Raw genomic sequence first — 21,899 nt, 5'->3', positions numbered from 1 at the left:
AAGCTTTACTCACAGTCTGTAGTACACACAGGTGCCGGCCTCCGTGCCATGTCCTCCGGGTCAGGGACTCAGCCAACCTCCAGGCAAGATGGATTGCTCCCTTCCAACGCTCCGCCAACATGTGCCTTTCTGAACGTCTCCTCTTATAGCGCCTTTTAGTGTGAAGATCTCCTAGTACTGAGTTACACTGGCGTTCCTCCTAACAGATGTTCCCAAGAACTCTACTTGTACGGCAGACAGCTGTAGCCTGCTTCGGGGACTCCTTACTCCTGAGTCCCGGCTCTCTATCCGTGTTGCTGTTGTGCCCCCAAGTCTTAGATGGTAGTAGTGCATTTACAGCCCACTACTCCACCGGTGTCTGCTGCAGAACCATTAGTGTCCATACAACCTCGGGGACCGGGCCCCGGCCTTGTGCTTAGAACTTCTAGGCAGGGTTCTTCCTCTAACCCACGTCCTCTGTGTTCTCTTATTCTCCTACGTTCCGTACTTGTCTTTCTTTCCTATGGAAGCTCAGGCTTCAATTCAATGTCTTTCTCCTTCTTTCCTTTCCTGTGCAGCACTCCTTCCTCCATCCCTCTCTCAGGGATCTTCTTTCCTCACTCCTCTCTGAGTGACTAACTCCCTCAGTCTCTCCGACTGACTGACTACTGACCTCAATCCTAAACCTTCCCACTCTTTTATGTATTCTCAACTCCACCCACCTCCCAGCACGTTTTGTGTTCCAAGCAGGGAGCCACCAAAGGTGCTCTGCTACACTCTAAGCAAGAGCCGCAATGTGGCTTTGCTGAACTACCCTGTTGTGTGGGGTGTGAGTGTTGGAGCGTGGTCAGGAGTTCCCACCTTACATGGATGGTGGGGCACCACACCTTAGGAGAAGGTGCAGTACCTCTGTGGCGACTTGAGCCTCAGCGGCGCCACAAAACAATCGCAGCATGCATTATTTTGTCCCATTTTTATGGACCAGACTAACTTGCAGTGTAAAGGCGGCTCCGGCTCCTATCCGCTATGCACATGGAGCCAGCTCAAAACAACCGAAAAAGCAAAAAGGAGCCACTGTGTTATGAAATAAGAGCTCTGTAATTCCAGAGAAGGTGCTATGTTTCATAGCGGTGCCTCAGAGTTTGAGAGACAGTCCTATTCCTGGGTGTAGACTTGTCAGAGAAAGTGTGTGTGTAAAGGAGGGTTATTAAAACATTGGAGTGAGTCCTGTGAATTGTTGCTGACTGTCCTCTTAGTCCAGGAAAGATGTATATCTTCGTACCGTGTTAAGGTACTGTCACACTTAGCGATGTACCAGCGATCACGACCAGCGATATGACGCGGTCAGGATCGCTGGTACATCGCTAAGTGGTGGCTAGTGAGCTGCCACGCAGGCAGATCTCACCAGCGACATCGCTGGGGAAGGGGGTCGTTACTTACCTGTCAGACGAGGCGATCCTGACGTCCTCCTGCCCGGCTCCACGCTCGTCTCTCCACAGGAAGCGCTGCAGGAAGCTGACGACGAGAAACAGTCCAGGACGTTCTCGCGCGATCAGCGATAACCAGCGGGTCGTAGATAAGTATCAGACACAGCGATGTCGCTAGCAATATCGCTATAACGTCACAAGTTATAGCGATATTGCTAGCGATTTCGCTTAGTGTGACAGTACCTTTAGCCAGTAGATAGAAGAATATTTAGAATTGCGAGTCGTCAGTGGTTGATGCCTTTTAATGGCTAACTGAAAAGATGGTAACAAATTGCAAGAGTTCCAGACTACTCAGGTCTCTTCGTCAGGCTTCAGATGTTGTATTAGTCTGACCTGAGTAGTCTCGAAAGCTTGCAATGTGTTACCTTTTTAATGGCTAACTGAAAAGAGTATCAACCACTGAGGACTCTCAATTCTAAATATTATTCTCTCCTAGTCCAGCATAGTTCTTCTAGCTGCGCTTGGTCGTGGCGCGGTCACCATGTCGCTGTCTGATGGGTAACCTTCTTGTCTCTTGTGTGTTGTAGCGAGGCGATTGCTGCTGAATCTGTAGCCTGCTTAAATTCTGCATTGGCTCGTCTCCGAGAAATCTGGGAAGAAATTGGAATTCCAGAAGACCAGAGGTTGCAAAGGACAGATGCCGTCAAGAGACATGTAAATGTAAGGACTAAGTTCACTTTTATTTGAAAATACTCAAACATTGATTATAAATATGTATCGCGAGATTCCACAGAATAATGTTGTCCTATATTTAATCACTTGTCGTATTGATCACTTGTCGTATTACAGAGGTTCTCCCCCCCCCCCCCCAGAAGGATTATATTAGGGGAGAATATCTCCATAATATGGGGTCATACAATCAGGTTTAGGGTCGCTGAGCTGCCGTATCGGCAGTTAGGCTGGAGCCACACTAGTGTATGGCGTCCAATGTGATATGCTAAGGACACTCAGCTCCTGCTCTGCTGCGAGTGAGAACCGAGTGTCAGTGCTCAGAGAATGGCAGCACAGGTGTGGAGGAGACATTGAAAGTAATTTCTCCAGCGCCGGCATATGCAGGAATCACACTGTACTCAGGTGACATCCGAGTACAGTGCGACATTTCACACACACACACACACACCTGTAGACTTGTATGGGTACATTCGATCCAATTCTCGCAGCGTGCTGTGATTGTTTTCGTAGGCCGAATCGGCATGAGAAAATAATTGCAGATATGCACTGCCCCATAGTTTAACGCTGGGCTGAGTGCCATCCAATTTTCTCCTTCGTCTCATTGGGGGACACAGGTACTGTGGGTGTATGCTACCGCCATCTGGAGGCTGACACCAGGCAAACAACACAAGGTTAGCTCCTCCCCCGCCGTATACACCCTCGCCCTGATTGCGGGCGGAAGCCAGTTTTTTTTTGCTTAGTGTCTATGGAGGCACACGTCTGGTCCTTTTTCTCCAGACTTTTTTTGTCCATGAAGATTAGACAGGGGCAACGGATCCTATTGAAAGGGTCCGATATCCCCAAACCATCAACGGGCGAGCACGTCGTCTCCACGTATCCTTTCCCGTGACGTGGGACATGATGCCTGACCTAGCCCTGACCACCCCTTGGTAGAGAAACTATGGGCTATTCAGAGGCACAAGACGGTCCGAGCGGCCCCCATTACTCCACCAACGCAAGACGAAGGTGCTGCAAGGAGGTGGACGGTCCCTCTCCTCGGCTGAAGCTGGACAGAGATAGGGTGCCTGCACCATCCAGGATCCCCTCACCAGCCCCCGCTCCCTGGCCGCCCTAAAGGGCCTACCTGGATCCTGTTTTCAGCGACTCAAGGTACGGGTGTGCGGGGGGCTCCTGGGCAGCAGCGGCAGGCAGCGGTGTGCGTCTCCCTAGGGCCTCCTCGTATCCAGAGGAAGACTAGCAGTTCTTGCGTCAGCCGCCGCAGCATTCACGGCGCCGCGGGCAGGGGAGAAAAATTTAGCCCCCAGCTTTTTTGCCACTGTCAGGCCGCGGCGCGCCACCGCCGCCCCTGCGTCGCGCGGGGCGGTGGACAGTAGCCGTCGCCGCTGCGGGGGGGGATTGAGCCCCCGGCTTTTTGCCGGTGTAGGCCGCGGTGGAAGTACCGCCCTCGGCGCGATGCGTCACTTCCGGTGGCCCGCCCCTTGGAGCAGAAGGTCGGGCACGCAGTCGGGGGGCACAGGTCGGGTAAGTGCAGGCTGCGGAGACCGCTACAACAGCATGGGGGCCTCTCCTCCCCTCCCATATAGAAAAAAAAAAGCTTTTTTTTTTTTTTTTCTTCTTGTTTTGATATATAAAACGCCTAGCAGGCTCAATATGGCCGGGAAAGGGAAGACGCACACTTTTCTCTATGCTGCATGCACTTCTTGTAAGGCCCCGTTTCCACGAGCGCAGAGCGCCAAAGTGTGCGACTCCAGGAACCTCACTCGGCGACTGAATCCAGAGAAACGAATCCTCCGGAATGGGCACTATCATTATCCCAGTCTATGGCTTCGCTTACAAAGGCGATCCAGTCCCTTAACGCCCCAAAGGGGGAGGCAAGGATAGTGGCTCGCTTATCTGGGAAGGGTCCTCCACCTCACAGGAACCTTCGGCCTGCAGGGGCCGTTCCCATGCCAGACAGAGGCGAAGGAAACGAGCCCATACGATGTCTCCCGGCTTATCCGGTGCCTCGGCATCGGGTAGTTCAGCATCACGCTCCCTTTCACCAGGGAGCGGGCAGAGTTTGGATCGTCACTCAGACGAGCCACTTGATCTAGATAACCCGGGATGCCGGGAGACAGTGGACAGCCTCATTGAAGCTATCAATCAAACCCTGGGGATTGAAGATGATGCTACCTTGGCCGCGAGCCATAAGGTAGCCTTTAAGCGGGCCAAGCACCCGCATAGAGTATTTGGCACTCACCCAGAATTTGAGGATATAGTGCAGCGCCACAGAGAACGCCCAGACAAGCGCTTCTCGGGTCAGAAACCTATAGAGGCGAGATACCCATTTTCCCCGGAACTCTGTTAGAAATGGGCAGAATCCCCAGTGGTGGACCCGCCAGTGTCACGCCTGGCCTCGAAGTCCTTGTTGTCGGTGCCTAGCGGCTCGTCCATTAAGGATCCCACGGATCGGCTCATAGAGGGTTTGTGTAAAATAATGCATATCCTGTAAAATACTCAGGACTAGTTACCAGATAAAAATATAGTGGTTTATTTGGATTCTTCCATCAAAGAAAGGTTATTACAGAAAAACAGGTGAATAAAATTAAGTGAAAGAGATATTGTCCATTGTTCATAGCAAAGCAGCATGTATTCTTCTTTCTCTCCGGGATCTCACATGGCAAATGGCGTCTGTCTCTCAGTTCGGCTTCTTCGTAATAAAGTAACATACCAGCTGTTGAGTTATGTCATCTTGCGTCTGTGTCTCATGATGGTGAGGGAAGAAGAAGAGCGACCTCTACAGTTAGCCATGAATTATATACGTCTCCTAAAGCACGTGGTCTCTACATATATGGAGTTTGACATTTACCTCAAGGCTAAACTTAAATATGTAGTGAGCTGACATTTCTACCATGAGCCAAGCTTAAAAATAGCCTATGTCATGTAAGCTAAAGCATTCTACAGAACTGGGTGTAATAAGAAATATTTAACGAATTATTAATATTTAACAATTCCCCCTTTTGAGGGAGACAGACATTAATTGGAACCCTCAAATATAACGATCTTTTTTCTTTTCTTCTTCTTTGACAAAATAATTTAATATCAATAATAATAATAATAATAATAATATTAGATTACCGTTATAAGTACTCAATGACATAATTGATGTGAATTCATGTTATGGTAAGCCGTGAACAATATTCATATAAAATATGTATAATTATACTTCCCTAAGTCTAAATTGAAGCATCTCAGGTCCAGTCATCATCTGATGTCATCTGGTCTTCATTTTGATGTCTTCTGTCCTCTTCTTGGTTCTTTTAAAAATACAGTTTTTCTATAGCATATAGAAATTGTGTTGTGTATCAAATCAAAGTCCATAATTTCAAATGTTAATACGAAAACAAAGTCTATGCAGCTTTAATATCTGTGCAGTGTCATCTTTAAAAACCTGGGCTTATATTGGCTCGCCTTGGATATTCTGGAATCCTCCATCGGTACTGGTCTTTGAACAGGTGTGACGTCTTTGGTCAGCAAAGCAAGGGTTAAAATGACTCTTCCTTGCTAAACATAGCACCATAACCAGTCCTTGTCCTAATGCACAGGACATATGTCAGGGTTGTAACTTCCTGATAATTACCTTCATTGTTCACCAGCTTTCATCGAAGCTTTTCAGGTGATTGAAAACCTCTGGAACTTGATAAGAACGTGATAACACCGTTCATCTCAGCATCATAGGATCATCATCCTCTGGTTGTCAGGTTAGACACTTTAATTGTGACTGTCGGTGGTGGATACTGCACTTGTGACTGTCAGTGGTGGATACTGCACTTGTGACTGTCAGTGGTGGATACTGCATTTGTAATTAACACAGTCTATTACTCAGTAATCATAGCTTTGTTACCTTCTGGGACTTCTGGATCGCGGCATTCTTCTTCTTGCAACTGATAAAAATCAATGAAGTTTAGAAATGTGAAAAGTCTTTATTAACATAATTTCAGTATCTTGCTTGAAGTCTTCATTCCCTATTCTATACCAAATCTGGTAATTTCCCTATCCCATAATATCACAGTGTACCATAGCAATCAGTAATATCCATATAATTATTATCAGAATTTGTACCATATATGGATTTCAATATTTGAAATAATAAACGATAATACATTATTATCCGCATTTTTCATGTGATAGAACATTTTTTTTATGTCATAGGTGTAATTACCTTTTTCAACCCATAGGTGTCACTGTGTTTTATGTAACCAGTGTTATCATCTTTATTAATAAGGAATATGTAGGAATGTATAGCCATGAACCAAAATAAGAATATATGAGTGAGCGAATGAATGAATAAAAGAATTGTTGCATAGAACTCAGAAGTGAAACATTTTCCTTAGTAAAAGAACCATATAATTGCTATATTTAATGAAGCAATATTCTCAATAGATATTACTTTACTAAATATTGGTGAAAGAATTAAAAATAATGAAAAATAAGAATAAAAATAAAAATAAGAATAAGGCCTTTATGTTGATGCAGAGTAGTTATATCTTCAGTAACATATACCCTTAATATTTCCATGATCTGGATTATTTCATAATTGTCATAAACTTGTGTTACCAAAATATTCAAATTATGCAACTTTGCATGTAATTCCTCTTAGTGTAAAGAAATGACTCTTTATAATACTTGTTATTATACCCAATACTTATACCATTGCACCTTATTAATATTTTTTCCTATTAAAATGTGTGAAGAAGAGGTATTAATCAAATGTGATGATGTAGTCAGGATAAAAAACATATTTTCCCCCTTAATACCAAAAAATATTGTTTCATGAAATAATTCATTTATCAAAACCAAAATTAAAAATAATTAATTTATAAATTGTGTAAATATTATACTTGCTTATACCATTATTTGTCTGAAGATGTGTAACCATTAAAATTAATTTGAATATCATAAAATTATCCTTTGGAAAAATTAATTTGCATAAACCATTTTGATGTGCGATTGCACTTTGCACTTATCCACTATTAACTAAATCAAGAAATAATTACTATAGAAATACAGAAATATATGTTGTATAGATAATATTTCATTATATATCCTAATATTCTAATAATTTAACTGATCTGCATATTTCTCCTAAAGATAAAAGCTTTGGGGGTTTTTTTTTTCTTTCTCTCATGCATTCAGGATCCTGAGGCCTCATACAAACGTATCACATTACTCGCTCAGCAGCTGCTCATACACTCAGTCACTGTCATTCAGACTGTGTCACATATTAAGTTTAAACCAAATACCTCACATACGAAGGTGTGATGAATACACGTATTTTAACCCAAATTATCCTAATTATCAATGCATTGTAAACTATTTCAATTTAGTCTTAATATTTCTTTGAATATTCCCCACATGACAGAAATATATGTATATGTATACTTGACATTTAGGCCTGGAAAAAAAATTCCATTGCTTTGCAAAAGTTGAGACCCCCTTAAAAATTCTTTTCCCAAAGAACAGGGACATAGTATACTGGTCTACTTGTATTATTAGAACAAGGTTCAAATTCCCCTGCTGTGGTTGTCATTCAAACCATGCAGTAAAGCACACACCCAGAACATTTTAAAAAGCACTTAGTTATTTCCTTTTAAGGGTTAGATATAAAATCATGCAATTATTGCAACATCCTGTGTAAATAAAGGCATAAATCCTTGTAAGAGAATTTTTCCCGATTAAGTCCTGCTTTGAAATGAAAATTCTAAGGAAACATAAAAAATAAGGTTAATATCATATTCATATTCTAAATATTATTACTGATGTAGATTTTAATTTTCATTAAAAAATACAGTTCTACTATTTCTACTTCTACAAACACTCTATATATACTGTATGAATATGTATATATTCACAAACCATAAAACTACAGGATTATACTCTATAAAATAATTACATATAACACTAATTGTATAACACTGTTACACAATATATATTACTTTTTTCCTAGCCAATTCCTACACCCATACTTATTTCTCTGCAAAAAATATCCTGAAAGGTTCTTGCCATTTTAAAGCTGATAGATTCTTGGAGCAGAGTATTCAGTTTACAGGCCATGATGTCACTCACCACCTGCTTCTGTCTGTTAAATTCGGCCATCTTTGTTACAGAAAGAAAATCAGAACTCATCATTTTTCTTAATTCCATTTGTGTCTTTTCGGTGTTCCTTTGCATCATTCCATATGGCTTATAACAAACATGTGATTTTCTTTTTCTTTCTTCGTAGATTTGATTTTGGGGAAATCTCATTTTAGAAGGCTTTGCTAATACAGGCTTCTGATAAGATTTTACTCTGCCTGTCTTTACAAAATTAGCACAATTTACTTTCCTCTCACGATTCTCGTGTTTTCTGGCAAAATCAAGGGATTGCGCACATTCAAACAAAGAATCTTTTTGTGACGCAATAACACGAGATGCAGGATTTAAAAACCAAAATTTGCTTACAAAACTCCTTATGAGGGACGGTGTTTTGACATTCTCACTCAGCATTTTGTACAAACGTTCATATATGGACATGAACGTAAAAATACATTCCTTCCGACCAATTCTTAATTTTTGAAGAATATCAATATCTGGATGATTTTCATTTGATGAACAAAAAATGAGAATTTTTAATCTGTCTTTATCAGTTAAATTCTCATGTGTTTCACCAGATAACTTTAAAGACAATCTCCTAGCAAAATTTACAGGGATCCACATTTTGAACAACTGATTCTTCTCCTCGTTAGATAAATCAAATTTATCAGAACAACTTTCAAAAATCTCAGAGTTTCTACAAACATCTATTTTGTTGTCATAAGCAGGTATTATTTCGCATATCTTAAGCAAACTTTTCCTTCGGATTTGGGCCTGTGAGTCGTCTATTTTTAGTGGTACGTCTTTCCCTTGTACGTCCTCTACGTCAGTTCTGAAGTCTCCTCCTACTTCTCCATCTTGTTCCACGTCTGCAAGGTCACCTTCAATGGCCGCTACAGACACTTGATTATAGTCAATCTCGAGAACATCACAACAATCATTTTTGGATTTCTCTGACACAGATCTATGAAATATATCTACCATCTGTAGAATATTTATTTTTTTAATCTCTCTCTTTCTCTATTGAAAAACTTAGAATCTAACCTCTGATTCTCGAGTTCACATTCGGCATATAAACTTAACCATAAAACTTCTGAATTAGAATTGTCTACAGACTTAAATTTCAATTTACTCTGCTTAGCAAGACAATTAATGACATCCATTTTATCTTACCTTGAAATGTCTCAGCTTGTTCCTTTGATGGACAACGCTGGGTTCCTGTTGTCTTGGTTTCAGCACGTCTGGCACTTTGGCACTTGTAGTACTTCTCAATCTATCTGGCAATTCTTACTTCTAGGTTCTGTGTGATTCTTGTAAGTAGTGGAATTCCCGATAACTTGCACATATGATTTGACGTTAGCAAAGTCCAATCCCCCGTGTGGGCAAGTTGAGGGAAATCCGCAAAAAAGTACAAAAATTCAGATCTGGCTGGCTCTCCAATGTAAAATAATGCATATCCTGTAAAATACTCAGGACTAGTTACCAGATAAAAATATAGTGGTTTATTTGGATTCTTCCATCAAAGAAAGGTTATTACAGAAAAACAGGTGAATAAAAATAAGTGAAAGAGATATTGTCCATTGTTCATAGCAAAGCAGCATGTATTCTTCTTTCTCTCCGGGATCTCACATGGCAAATGGCGTCTGTCTCTCAGTTCGGCTTCTTCGTAATAAAGTAACATACCAGCTGTTGAGTTATGTCATCTTGCGTCTGTGTCTCATGATGGTGAGGGAAGAAGAAGAGCGACCTCTACAGTTAGCCATGAATTATATACGTCTCCTAAAGCACGTGGTCTCTACATATATGGAGTTTGACATTTACCTCAAGGCTAAACTTAAATATGTAGTGAGCTGACATTTCTACCATGAGCCAAGCTTAAAAATAGCCTATGTCATGTAAGCTAAAGCATTCTACAGAACTGGGTGTAATAAGAAATATTTAACGAATTATTAATATTTAACAGTTTGGCGCGATCAGTTTTTGAGGCATCAGGTTCGGCGCTCGCCCCTTCGTTCGCGGCAACGTGGGTAGCCAAAGCCATGATGTCATGGTCAGAGTCTTTGAATAACGCCTTCCAGGATAGAGGACTACCTGCGGAGGTGTCTGAGGTCGCAAGTCAGATTGCTATGGCTGGAGACTACTTAATTAATGTGTCTTTGGATGCGGCTAATTGTGCAGCATTTGCGGCCGCTAACGCGATAGCCATTAGGAGAGCCCTCTGGTTGAGAACTTGGCGAGCCGATTCAATTTCCAAGAAGTCCTTGACTTCCTTGCCCTATCAGGGAGGCCGCTTGTTTGGGGAGAAGTTGGATCGGCTCATCTCTGATGCAACAGGAAGGAAAAGTAGCTTCCTCTCACAGCAAAAGGCGAAACAGCCTTTTCGTCAGGTCCCGACACGTTTTCGAGCTTTTCGCAACACCGGATGGATGGCAGCAGCCAGTTCGACCGGCCCACCTCACTTCAACCAGGAAAGGGAGCGACAGGTCTCATATAGACCCATACTAGTGGGAAGGATGCGCGCTCGCCAGCCCAGGTCGAGAGGAGCCAGGACCCAGAGACCCTCAGCCAAATGACTCGGAGCCTTTGGTAGGCAACAGCAGCAGGGTTGGGGGCCGCCTGCTCCTTTTTCGCCATATCTGGGCCGAGGTAGCACACGACTTATGGGTGGTAGAACTGGTGACTTCAGGGTGCAAGATAGAGTTCATCAGGTACCCTCCAACACGGTTTTTTCTCTCCTGACTTCCCAAGGTGGAGTCTTGGGCGAAAGCACTGCTAGGGGCCATCGATTCACTCCTAGACAACGGAGTTATTGTTCCCGTACCAGAGCACGAAAAAGCTCAAGGTTTTTATTCCAATCTGTTCGCGGTCCCCAAAAAAGACGGGACAATCAGACTAGTTTTGGACCTGAAGCTCTTAAACAGGTTCATCAGAGTCAAACATTTCAGGATGGAATCTCTCCGTTCTGTTATATCATCCATGAACAGGGAGAGTACTTAACCTCGGTCGACATTCAGGATGCCTACCTGCACGTTCCCATTTTTCCTCCGCATCAAAAGTTTCTTCGGTTCGCCATCAATGGGCGACATTTTCAATTCGCAGCACTCCCATTCGGGATAGCCACCGCCCCCAGAGTGTTCACGAAGGTAATGGCAGTCGTGATGGCCGTCTTACACTCGAGGGGCATAGTCGTCTTGCCATATTTAGACGACCTCTTGGTGAAGGGTCCCTTGTTTCGGGCGTGCAAGGAGAATGTCAGCATTACACTGGATACACTCTCCCGCTTAGGTTGGTTGGTCAACAGGAAGAAATCATCTCTGGTCCCAGCTCGGAGTATTGTTTTTCTAGGAATTGTCTTCGATACCTCCCGAGGGTTGGTAAGTCTCCCTCAAAACAAGGCCCTAGCGCTCTGACAGGGAGTCCTGAAGCTCCAGCAGCCGGTCCCTCACACCATTCGGTTTGGGATGAGGGTACTGGGGAAGATGGTGGCAGCAATGGAAGCAATTCCGTTTGCTCAATTTCATCTTCGACCCCCTACAGCACGCTCTCTTGTCAGCCTGGGACAAGAATCCGTTCACCCTCGATCAGCGGTGCCGGCTATCCTCTCAGGTCAGGCAATCGCTGGAGTGGTGGACGACCAGATCCTCCCTTCAAGGGTAGCCGTTTCCCCCAGACCACTGGCTAGTGGTCGCGACCGACGCCAGTCTCCTCGGCTGGGGAGCGGTTTTTCGCCACCACACGGCACAAGGCCAGTGGTCGCAACAGGAAGCTCGTCTTCCGATAAACTTGTTGGAAATACGAGCGATCTGGCAGGCGCTGCAGCATTTCCAGTACCTCCTAGCAGGACGGCCCATTCGGATACAGTCAGACAACGCCACGGCTGTGGCTTACGTAAATCATCAGGGGGGCACGCGCAGCAGGGCAACCATGCACGAAATAGCACAGGTGCTTCATTGGGCCGAGAAGAACCAGTCGATAATTTCGGCAGTCTACATCCCAGGCGTAGAAAATTGGGCAGCGGACTTCCTCAGCCGACAAGAGGTCGTGGCTGGGGAATGGGCCCTGCACCCCGAGGTCTTCCAGCAAATTTGCCAACGGTGGGGAACACCGGATTTGGACCTGGTGGCGTCCAGAACGAACGCCAAGGTGCCTGTGTTCGTCGCTAGGTCACGAGACCCACGAGCGTTCGGGGTGGATGCGTTGGTCTTACCATGGAACCAGTTTCGCCTTCCATACCTGTTTCCTCCTTTGCCATTGCTTCCGACGGTCATCAGGAAGATCAAAGCAGAGGGGGTCCCAGCAATTCTGCTGGCACCAGACTGGCCCCGACGGGCGTGGTACGCAGATCTTGTGCGGCTGCTCACCGACGTCCCATGGCCACTACCAGAGCGCCCAGATCTACTGCACCAGGGACCGATCTTCCACCCGAACTCAGGGGCCCTGTGTTTGACAGCATGGCCGTTGAATCTTGGATTCTAACTCAAGCAGGTTTTGAGCGTGAGGTGGTCGCCACAATGGTTAGCGCCAGGAAACCGACCTCAGCGAGAATTTACCATCACACCTGTAAAATTTTCTTCACTTGGTGTCGAGAGCGGGGTCATTCGCCCCTGACGTTCTCTATTCCCAACATCTTGGCCTTTCTTCAATCAGGCCTAGACTCGGGGCTGGCCCCGAGCTCCCTTAGGAGACAGATATTGGCGCTGTCCGTCCTGTTCCAACGAAAGATTGCTACTAATATGCAGGTAAAGACCTTCATCCAGAGAGTCTCTTATCTAGTACCCCCCTATAAGGCACCGATGGACACCTGGGATCTTAACCTGGTCCTGAGCGTTCTGCAGGATATTTCCTTATCGTTCCTTTCTTGGAAGGTGGTATTTTTGGTAGCCATTACCTCCGTTAGGCGAGTTTCGGAGTTAACGGCCCTATCTGGCCGAGCACCTTTTCTCGTTTTCCACAAGGATAAGGTGGTGCTTAGACCAGCTCCCCCCTTTCTTCCGAAGGTGGTGTCCTCTTTTCACATCAATGAGGATATTGTCTTGCCTTCATTCTGTCCGGCACTGGTGCATCGCGTAGAGAAAGCTCTTCACACCTTAGACCTGGTAAGAGCACTCAGGAGGTACGTGTCGCGGACGGCACCTTTTCGCCAGATGGATACGCTGTTCGTGCTCCCTGAGGGGCGCAGGAGGGGGCTCGCGGCCTCAAAGGCGACCGTAGCCAGATGGATCCGTTTAACTATTCAGGAGGCCTATCGTATCAGAGGTGCGTCAGTTCCAGTTCCAGTAGGGATCAAAGCGCATTCTACTCGGGCAATGGGCGCCTCTTGGGTGCTTTGGCATCAGGCCTTGGCGGAATAGGTATGCAAGGCAGCAACCTGGTCCAGCCTGCACACATTTACTAAACATTACAGTATCCATACTCAGGCTTCGGTGGATACGAGCCTGGGTAGAAGGATACTCCAAGCAGCAGTGGCGCACCTTTGAACAAAAGAGGTGCATGCAGCTTGGATTGGTGAGTCAATCTCCCACCCAGGGACTGCTTTAGGACGTCCCACAGTACCTGTGTCCCCCAATGAGACGAAGGAGAAACATGGATATTTGTGAGTACTCACCGTAAAATCCTTTTCTCCGAGACGCTCATTGGGGGACACAGCACCCACCCTGTTAGCCGGTTGGCTCGTGTTTATTTAATTAATGTGCCTTTTTTTCGTAAGTATCAGGGTGGTCCCTTGCCAGACATATTGTTTACTGCATTAAGGCTGATTGTTGTTGTTCTCCTACTGCTTTTACACTAAACTGGCTTCCGCCCGCAATCAGGGCGAGGGTGTATACGGCGGGGGAGGAGCTAACCTTGTGTTGTTTGCCTAGTGTCAGCCTCCAGATGGCGGTAGCATACACCCACAGTACCGGTGTCCCCCATTGAGCGTCTCGGAGAAAAGGATTTTACGGTGAGTACTCACACAAATCCATGTTTTTTGTTGTTTTTTTTCTTTTTGACCGGATTGCACTTCTCTGATTTATTTGCGCGTGTGACCCATAGAGAGATTATCAGTGTTCGATGGATTAGTATTCTTATTACATTTTAGCTATAAATCCCTTTAATTCTCATGAGTGGATTTTGGGGAGGCCATACTATAATGAGGACCTGTCGCCTCTCCTGACATGTCTGTTTACTAAATACTTGTATTATTTATGAGAGAATAATTGTGAAGTCTCTCTTCTTAGACCTCTGTGTTGTGCTGTTCTTCTGATTTTCCTCCATAGAAATGTATGAATGAATTGACAAGTTTGATTCTGTCCTGCATAGCCTGACAGAAAGTAAATCATCTTCCCGCTACGCTGTCAGCAGTGCCACAATGTATCAAGAGTCTACAAAGTTCAGTACACAAAATCCTGAGAAAATGCAACAGGGGAGGTAGGAAAGGACTGCATCTGGTAAGAAATATCCTCAGTTAAGTGAGACTCAGCATATTGTTTATTGTAGAGCTTAAGCCATTAAAAAATGGAACTACTAGTATTCAGTCCGGAACGCAGAAGGTTCATTTGTTCACTACTGTGACAATTTTTTAACGGCCCACTAAAATTCTGAAAGGAATAAAGTAACAGGAAAAAAAACAAAGCGCTATCTAAGTGTAGTGAGTGTGTACTGGTGGTGTTAAGATAAATGCTTATGTATTCACACGCCTATATCGGTTGTAGTAATAGGCACAACTCGAAGAATCGTTTGAATGCCACATAGGATCCTTCATCGGTATTCCGACATTCCAGTAGGTCACACAGGTCATTATTCCTTTCCAAAAATTTCCATGCCCTGAGATGATTGTTAACAAAAGGAAAATTCTGGTAGGTGACACAGGCAGGTTCCCAGCAGCGAGGATCGCCTTATCGTGGCTGTCGGATACACATGAATTGGTCCAATTTATGCGCTAACCAGAATTTTCCTCTTGTTAACAATTTTTTAAAGGAGTAAGCTCTGCAATGCACATTTTTTATTTAGCTGAGGATATTTCTTCTACCGTTCTGAATGAAATCCTTTCCCATCTCCCTTGTTTCATTTTTTGTGACCAATCAGTGCTGATAGTGTTAAACTGTGCAGGGACAAGTCCATTAGACAGGCAGAATGGTAATACCCAGTTGCATATTTATAACTTAAAACCAAGGAGGAATAACAGAGGCACAGCACAATGTAAAGTACTAGAAGAGTACTTCTGAAACGTTGCTTCATATATGGACGTTTCTTCTCTTTAAAGAGGACCTGTCACTTGCACAATTTCCCTGAGCTCTCAGATTCTCCTGCTGTTCTCCATTTTGCACTATATCGCTCCATTGCAGAGATGTTCCCGTTTGTTGCTTCTGGAGTGCAATATATGAAATCTCTGCTTGCAGTCCAACTGTCCATTTCTTCAGTCTTTTCTGGGGGGTATGTGCTTTCATCCCTCCCAGCTGCTATCAATCACAGCATGGCAGCTAATCTAGCGATCCTAGACACTGCCGAACTATAGCAGCATCTGGGGGGGAGCGGTGAAAATGCATGTCCCAGAAAAGTCTTAAGTATGTATTACCCAGTTGGTTTAGACATAGTGTGATCCAAAAGCAAAAAATGAGCAGCAGAAACAGGGGAGCGTGGGGATTTTAACTCCACATTTTTGAGCAATTGACAGGTCCTTTAAAAGATTATTCCAGATGGCGGTAGAACAAGTGTTTTTTACAGTATGACCTCTATGTACTAGATCCTTCTAACACGAATGATTGAAGAAGAGGAGAGCTTGAAGGATCGTCTGCAAAAAAGCATTGATATCTGCCTAAAGGAACTGAATGATCTTTGTGAGGAGCTGCACCTTCCTCCATTTGAAGTAAGTATATGACGTCTGCCAGGGAAAATCTGTTTGTAAAGGGATTGTCCACTACCCGGACGGCCCCATCTCGATCTGAATGTTTTGTGCCGATAAAATAAAAACACGTGTAATCATGTTTGGTGCTGGCGGCATTCCAGTGGTGTCAGCACTCGCACTCCTGGGGCTCACGTGGTTCTTATGACATGAGCCCTTCGCCCAATCAGCACTGGCGTAACAATCCTCGCCATTGGACAAATCGAACATCAAAAGGATGTCAGGGCTGCTGCTGCTCTCTGACTTTCTCTTGATATTTGATTTGTCGGGGGCAGTGAACTGAATCCAGCACTGATCGGGTGCAGGGCTCATGTGTCAACCTCCCATGAGCCTTGGGTACACGAGTGCAGAGACGGCTGGAATGTCGATTTCTACAATTAGTATTGTAGAAATCAAGGCTGCTTGCTCCATTTCTCCCTCTGTAGAGTCTGGGGGACAGTGCCATTCCATAGAAATGAAATGGGATACCATTGAAAGGTTTCCTCATTAAAACATTGCTTTGTTAAAGGGGTTGATAAAAAAAAAATTTTACTTGTGTTCTAAATATAAATACCGTATTTTTCACATTATAAGATGCTCCGGATTATAAGACGCACCCCAAATTGTGATGAGAAAAATAGGATTTTTTTTTTTTTTTTTTTAATAAAATGGTGGTGTTTCTTATAATCCATGTGTCTTATTGCTTACCGGGGGTGGTGGCTGCAGTGAAGCGGGGTCCCAGGGTTGCATGTGCAGATGGAGATCGTGGCACCAAGATCTCGGGAAATGAGATCTCAGCGCTGAAATCTCACCTCCCGAGATCTTGGTGCTGAGATCGCCATCTGTGCATGTGCCACCCCTGGCGGCCATTTTCCCGAAGTCCACCACACAGGAAACCATGGAACTGTGGGGGCTCTGTCCTTTCACAAAATTTTGGCAGAGCCCCCGCAGCAACAACGGGCAGCTCCGCCGGGCACCCGCAGCACCACCGACACCCCCTCATCCCAGCCTGCGGCCTGCAGCAACGGTACCGATAAGGTATCATAAGACGCACCGCCAGTTCCCCCCAAATTGCATCTTGTAATCTGAAAAATACAGTTTATAAAACTTGTATTATCCACTGTCCTTCTCAGTAGATGCCATTGATGGGTCCTGGTCTTTTCACTTTTTGCTTTAGTTCGACACAGGAGAAAGCATCTTGTGTCCTCGCATCATCGGTTGTGTGTAGGGGTCAGCCTCCTTCTTTATTACCATGGCTGCCTAGACGGAGGCCAGTCCTGGCTTATTAGGCCCCTTCACAAGCAAGAAAGAGCTTTCTATATCCTCGCGCGTCATCAGTGACATGTCAGATCCAATCTGGGAATAGAGCTGCTGGGACTGGCACAATAACCCCAGATGAGGACATCTTTGATATATGATTAGCTTCTATATATTGTTCTAAACATTAATATTTTCCTAGGTGCTGACCCTATTATTACAGCAGTCTGAGGGACCCCTGCGCATGAAACTTCACATTTTTAATGGTTTAATTACATTTTGTTCTAAAAAGCATCGTTGTGAATTGGTGCTGAGACCTTGGGTTTTTTTTTGTTCTTTAGGAAGATGAGGAAAGCACGATCTTACAGAAGGAGAAGGATTTACGGACGCGAGTAGAAGTCATGCTGAAACAAAAGAAGGAAAGAATGCAAGAGCTCAAACAGTTAAAGCAGCGTGATCAGAGCTTGTGTGACATCCTGTGCACGCCGTCCTACTTCCTAGATGGCCACTGCGTGCCAAGTCTGGATGAGCTGGATCAATTTAGGAGACATTTGGCAGCACTTTCTGCAGAAAAGGTTCACTCAGATATTTTATGACAGTGTATGTGTGTATATATATATATATATATATATATATATATATATATGTTGTTTTTTCATGATTCTATCTCCCTGACCCCATAGGATCTGCGTGAAGCCGAATTTGTGAAAACCAAGAAACACATAATTCTGTGTATGGAGGAGCTGGATCACTTACCTGACACAAGTTTCGAGAGGGATGTGGTGTGCGAAGAAGAGGAGGCCTTCTGTCTCTCCAAAGAAAATCTTACAGCTTTACATCAGCTACTTTTTCAGGTCAGAGCCTAGTTTTTTCCCTTTTTTTTTTTTTTTTAAATTCCAATTACCACGGTAATGGTAACAATGTCTTGTTTGCAGTTAGAGGAACAGATCCAACAAAATAAGTCCTTATGCGAGGAACTGCGGGCCAAAATAGCTGAATTATGGGAAAGACTTCAGATATCTGAAGATGAAAGGGAAGGTTTTTCAGTTCATATGACTGGATCGAAAGGAAAAACCATAAAAGCGGTAAGAGTTCTTTCTAAACGTGGTTTTTAATGTGTCGGGTTAATAACTCGTACCTTTTGGCCAAATATGGACAGTACTCTTTATTTTATCGATTACAGGGAATCTGTTGCTAGGTTTTTGCTATGTAATCTGAAAGCACTGTAATGTAGGAGCCGAGACCCCGATTCCAGGAATGTCATTTTACTAGACTGTTTTGCTGTTTCAATACAATCAGTGGTTTATCAGCAGTAGATTATCACTGGAGGACAACTGCCCTCCTGCCTCCTAGTGCAGCCTCGCCCCAGCACTGATTAGCAGCTATCTGCCACTATGCATTGTACACAGAAAGCTGTGGTGTGACCCAACAACTGAGCTCTGCTAGATATGCAGCAGAGAAAGCTGTGACTTTATCATAACTGCTGCATCCAGTAAGCTAAGTGATACATCACTGGAATTGGGGTTTCTGTCATTACCTAATGCTGCTGTCAGATTACATATTAAAAACCTGATGACAGATTCCCTTAAAATGGAACCTGACAGCTGATAAATACTGCCAGATCGACGGGATGGATGAATTGTGGCTGTATGATTTTGGCTATATATGTTTAACTTTGAAACAGTCGGACAGACAGTTCCCGGCAGCTTCTCTCCTGATTGCTGCCCTAAAGTGACAGGGCTATGCCTACAAGCTCATGCAGTGTCAATAACTGGCAGCAGGCGGTAGAGGCCGCCGCCTGTCCAATGTGTCGTTTTGTGCAGCTCGGTGTCAGAATTAAACATACACACGTGGTCAAAATTGTTGGTACCCCTCGTTTAATGACAGAAAAACCCAAAATGGTGACAGAAATAACTTGAATCTGACGAAAGTAATAATAAATCAAAAATCTATGAAAATGAACAAATGGAAGACAGACATTGCTTTTCAACCATGCTTCCACAGAATTTTTTTTAAAAATACAGCTTATGAAATAGGCCTGGACAGAAATGATGGTACCCTTAACTTTAATATTTTGTTACACATCCTTTTGAGGCAATCGCTGCAATCAAACGATTCCTGTAACTGTCAATGAGACTTCTGCACCTCTCGACAGGAATTTTGGCCCACTCCTCAAGAGCAAACTGCTCCAGTTGTCTCGTGTTTGAAGGTTGACTTTTCCAGATGGCATGTTTCAGCTCTTTCCAAGGATGCTCAATAGGATTTAGGTCAGAGCTCATAGAAGGCCACTTCAGAATAGCCCAATGTTTTCCTCTTAGCCATTCTTGGGTGTTTTTAGCTGTGTGTTTGGGTCATTATCCTGTTGCAAGACCCATGACCTGTGACTGAGACCAAGCTTTCTGACACTGGGCAGCACATTTCCCTCTAGAATCCCTTGATAGTCTTGAGATTTCATTGTATCCTGCACAGATTCTAGACACGCTGTGCCAGATGCAGCAAAACAGCCCCAGAACATAACAGAGCTTCCTCCATGTTTCACAGTAGGGACAGTGTTCTTTTCTTGATATGCTTCATTTTTCCATCTGTGAACATAGAGCTGATGTGCCTTGCCAAAAAGTTCCATTTTTGTCTCATCTGTCCATATGACATTCTCCCAGAAACGTTGTGGCTTGTCAACATGTAGTTTGGCAAAATCCGGTCTGGCTTTTTTTCTGTATTTTTTTTTTTATTTTCAGCAATGGTGTCCTTCTTGGTCGTCTCCCATGAAGTCCACTTTGGCTCATACATCGACGGATGGGGTGATCTGACACTGATGTTCCTTGAGCTTGAAGTTCACCTTTAATCTGTTTAGAAGTTTTTCTGGGCTCTTTTGTTACCATTCGTATTATCCGTCTCTTTGATTTGTCAGCAATTTTCCTCCTGCGGCCATGTCCAGGGAGGTTGGCTACAGTCCCATGGAGCTTAGATTTCTGAATAATCTGTGCAACTGAAGCCACAGGAACATCAAGCTGCTTGGAGATGGTCTTAAAACCTTTACCTTTTCATATGTTTGTCTATAATTTTCTTTCTAATCTCCTGAGATAACTCTTTCTTTCGCTTCCTCTGGTCCATGTTGAGTGTGATGCACACCATGTCACCAGACAGCACAGTGAGTATCTGTAGCCCTCTATACAGGAAATTCACTGATTCCAAGATTGTAGACACTTATGATGCTAATTAGTGGACACACCTTGATTTATCATGTCCCTTTTGTCACATTATTTTCAGGGGTACAACCATTTTATTATTTTTCTATGGAAGCATGGTTAAGAAACAATCTCTGACCTTCATTTGTTCATTTTCATAGATTTTTCATTTATTACTACTTTTGTCAGATTCAAGTTATTTCTGTGACCATTGTGGGTTTTCTCCTTCGCCTCATTGGGGGACACAGGTACTGTGGGTGTATGCTACTGACGCCTGGAGGCTGACACTAAGTGGGAAAAAAAGGGATTAGCTCCTCCTCCGCCGTGTACACCCTCGCCCCGATTGTGGGCAGAAACCAGTTCATGCTTAGTGTCCGTTGGAGGCATACACGTCTGTTTCTCCAGACTTCTTTTTTTTTTTTTTTCCTTTTTCCATGAAGATGAGACAGGGGCGGCGGAACCTATTGAAAGGGTCCGATCTCCCCAAACCAACAACGGGCGAGCATGTGCAAGTGTCGCCTCCACGTATCCTCTCCCGCAACGTGGGACACGTCTGGTCTTTTTTCCCAGACTTTTTTATTTTTACTTTCCATGAAGATGAGATAGGGGCAACGGACCCTATTGAAAGGGTCCGATTTCCCCAAACCATCAACGGGCGAGCACGTGCAAGTGTCGCCTCCAGGTATCCTCTCCTGCAACGTGGGACATGATGCTGGACTTAGCCCTGACCACCATAAGGTATTGAAACCCTAGGCTGTACAGAGGCACAAGCATAGTCTGTGCGGCCCCCACTGCTCCACCAATGCTAGACTGCAATGGTGCAAGGCGGCGGACGGTCCCTCCTCATCCCTGGAGGGAGGATGGAGCTAGGGTGCCTGCACCATCCTAGATGTGGCCCCCCCTCCCCTCTACCTGAGCTGGAAGCGGAGAATCGTTAAGGAGGGGATGGCCTGGGAGGGCTCCTGCATTAGCGTCCACAGGGCTGGTGCCCTTAGCCTTGTGTTGTCGGGCGAAGGTAGTCCCCCCGTCGCTCACGGCGGCGTGTCCTGATGTCCGGCCACGTATCCTCGGCTGGTGGTCGGTGGCCCGCCCCCCACCCCCACCCCCATCGTGGGCAGACGCTGAAAATCCAGCCCGCGGCTTCGGCCGGGGCTAGGCCGCGGGCGGAAGTCCCGCCGTCCTTCTCTGCGTCACTTCCGGCGGCCCAACCCCCCTGGCCTGGGCGGGCGCCGAAGAAATTGAGCCCCCGGCTTCGGACCAGTGCTAGGCCTCAACCAGAAGTACCGCCGAGGCCGCTTCTTCCGACGGCCCGCCCGCCGCTGAGGCGCGCACTTCCAGGACATGTGG

At 44.9% G+C, this 21,899-nt stretch overlaps 1 protein-coding gene across 5 annotated transcripts in view; it reads left to right on the top strand.

Annotated features, from left to right (window-relative positions):
* The window catches only part of PRC1 (protein regulator of cytokinesis 1), a 55,096-nt gene that overhangs the window by 12,950 nt on the left and 20,247 nt on the right, over positions 1-21,899 (top strand). For all 5 annotated transcript variants that reach the window (XM_073568635.1, XM_073568637.1, XM_073568636.1 and 2 more), the window contains exons 2-6: positions 1,994-2,126; positions 15,973-16,095; positions 17,709-17,942; positions 18,051-18,221; positions 18,303-18,452. In XM_073568635.1, the coding sequence (XP_073424736.1) occupies positions 1,994-2,126; positions 15,973-16,095; positions 17,709-17,942; positions 18,051-18,221; positions 18,303-18,452 (811 nt within the window). The remainder of the gene's footprint in view (positions 1-1,993; positions 2,127-15,972; positions 16,096-17,708; positions 17,943-18,050; positions 18,222-18,302; positions 18,453-21,899) is intronic.

This window comes from Dendrobates tinctorius, unplaced genomic scaffold (assembly GCF_039654945.1).
Source record: "Dendrobates tinctorius isolate UK_male_01 unplaced genomic scaffold, ASM3965494v1 ptg000022l, whole genome shotgun sequence".
Lineage (NCBI taxonomy): Eukaryota > Metazoa > Chordata > Amphibia > Anura > Dendrobatidae > Dendrobates > Dendrobates tinctorius.
The sequence above is the reverse complement of the archived record's forward strand: the minus strand, read 5'-3'. Positions and strand labels throughout refer to the sequence as shown.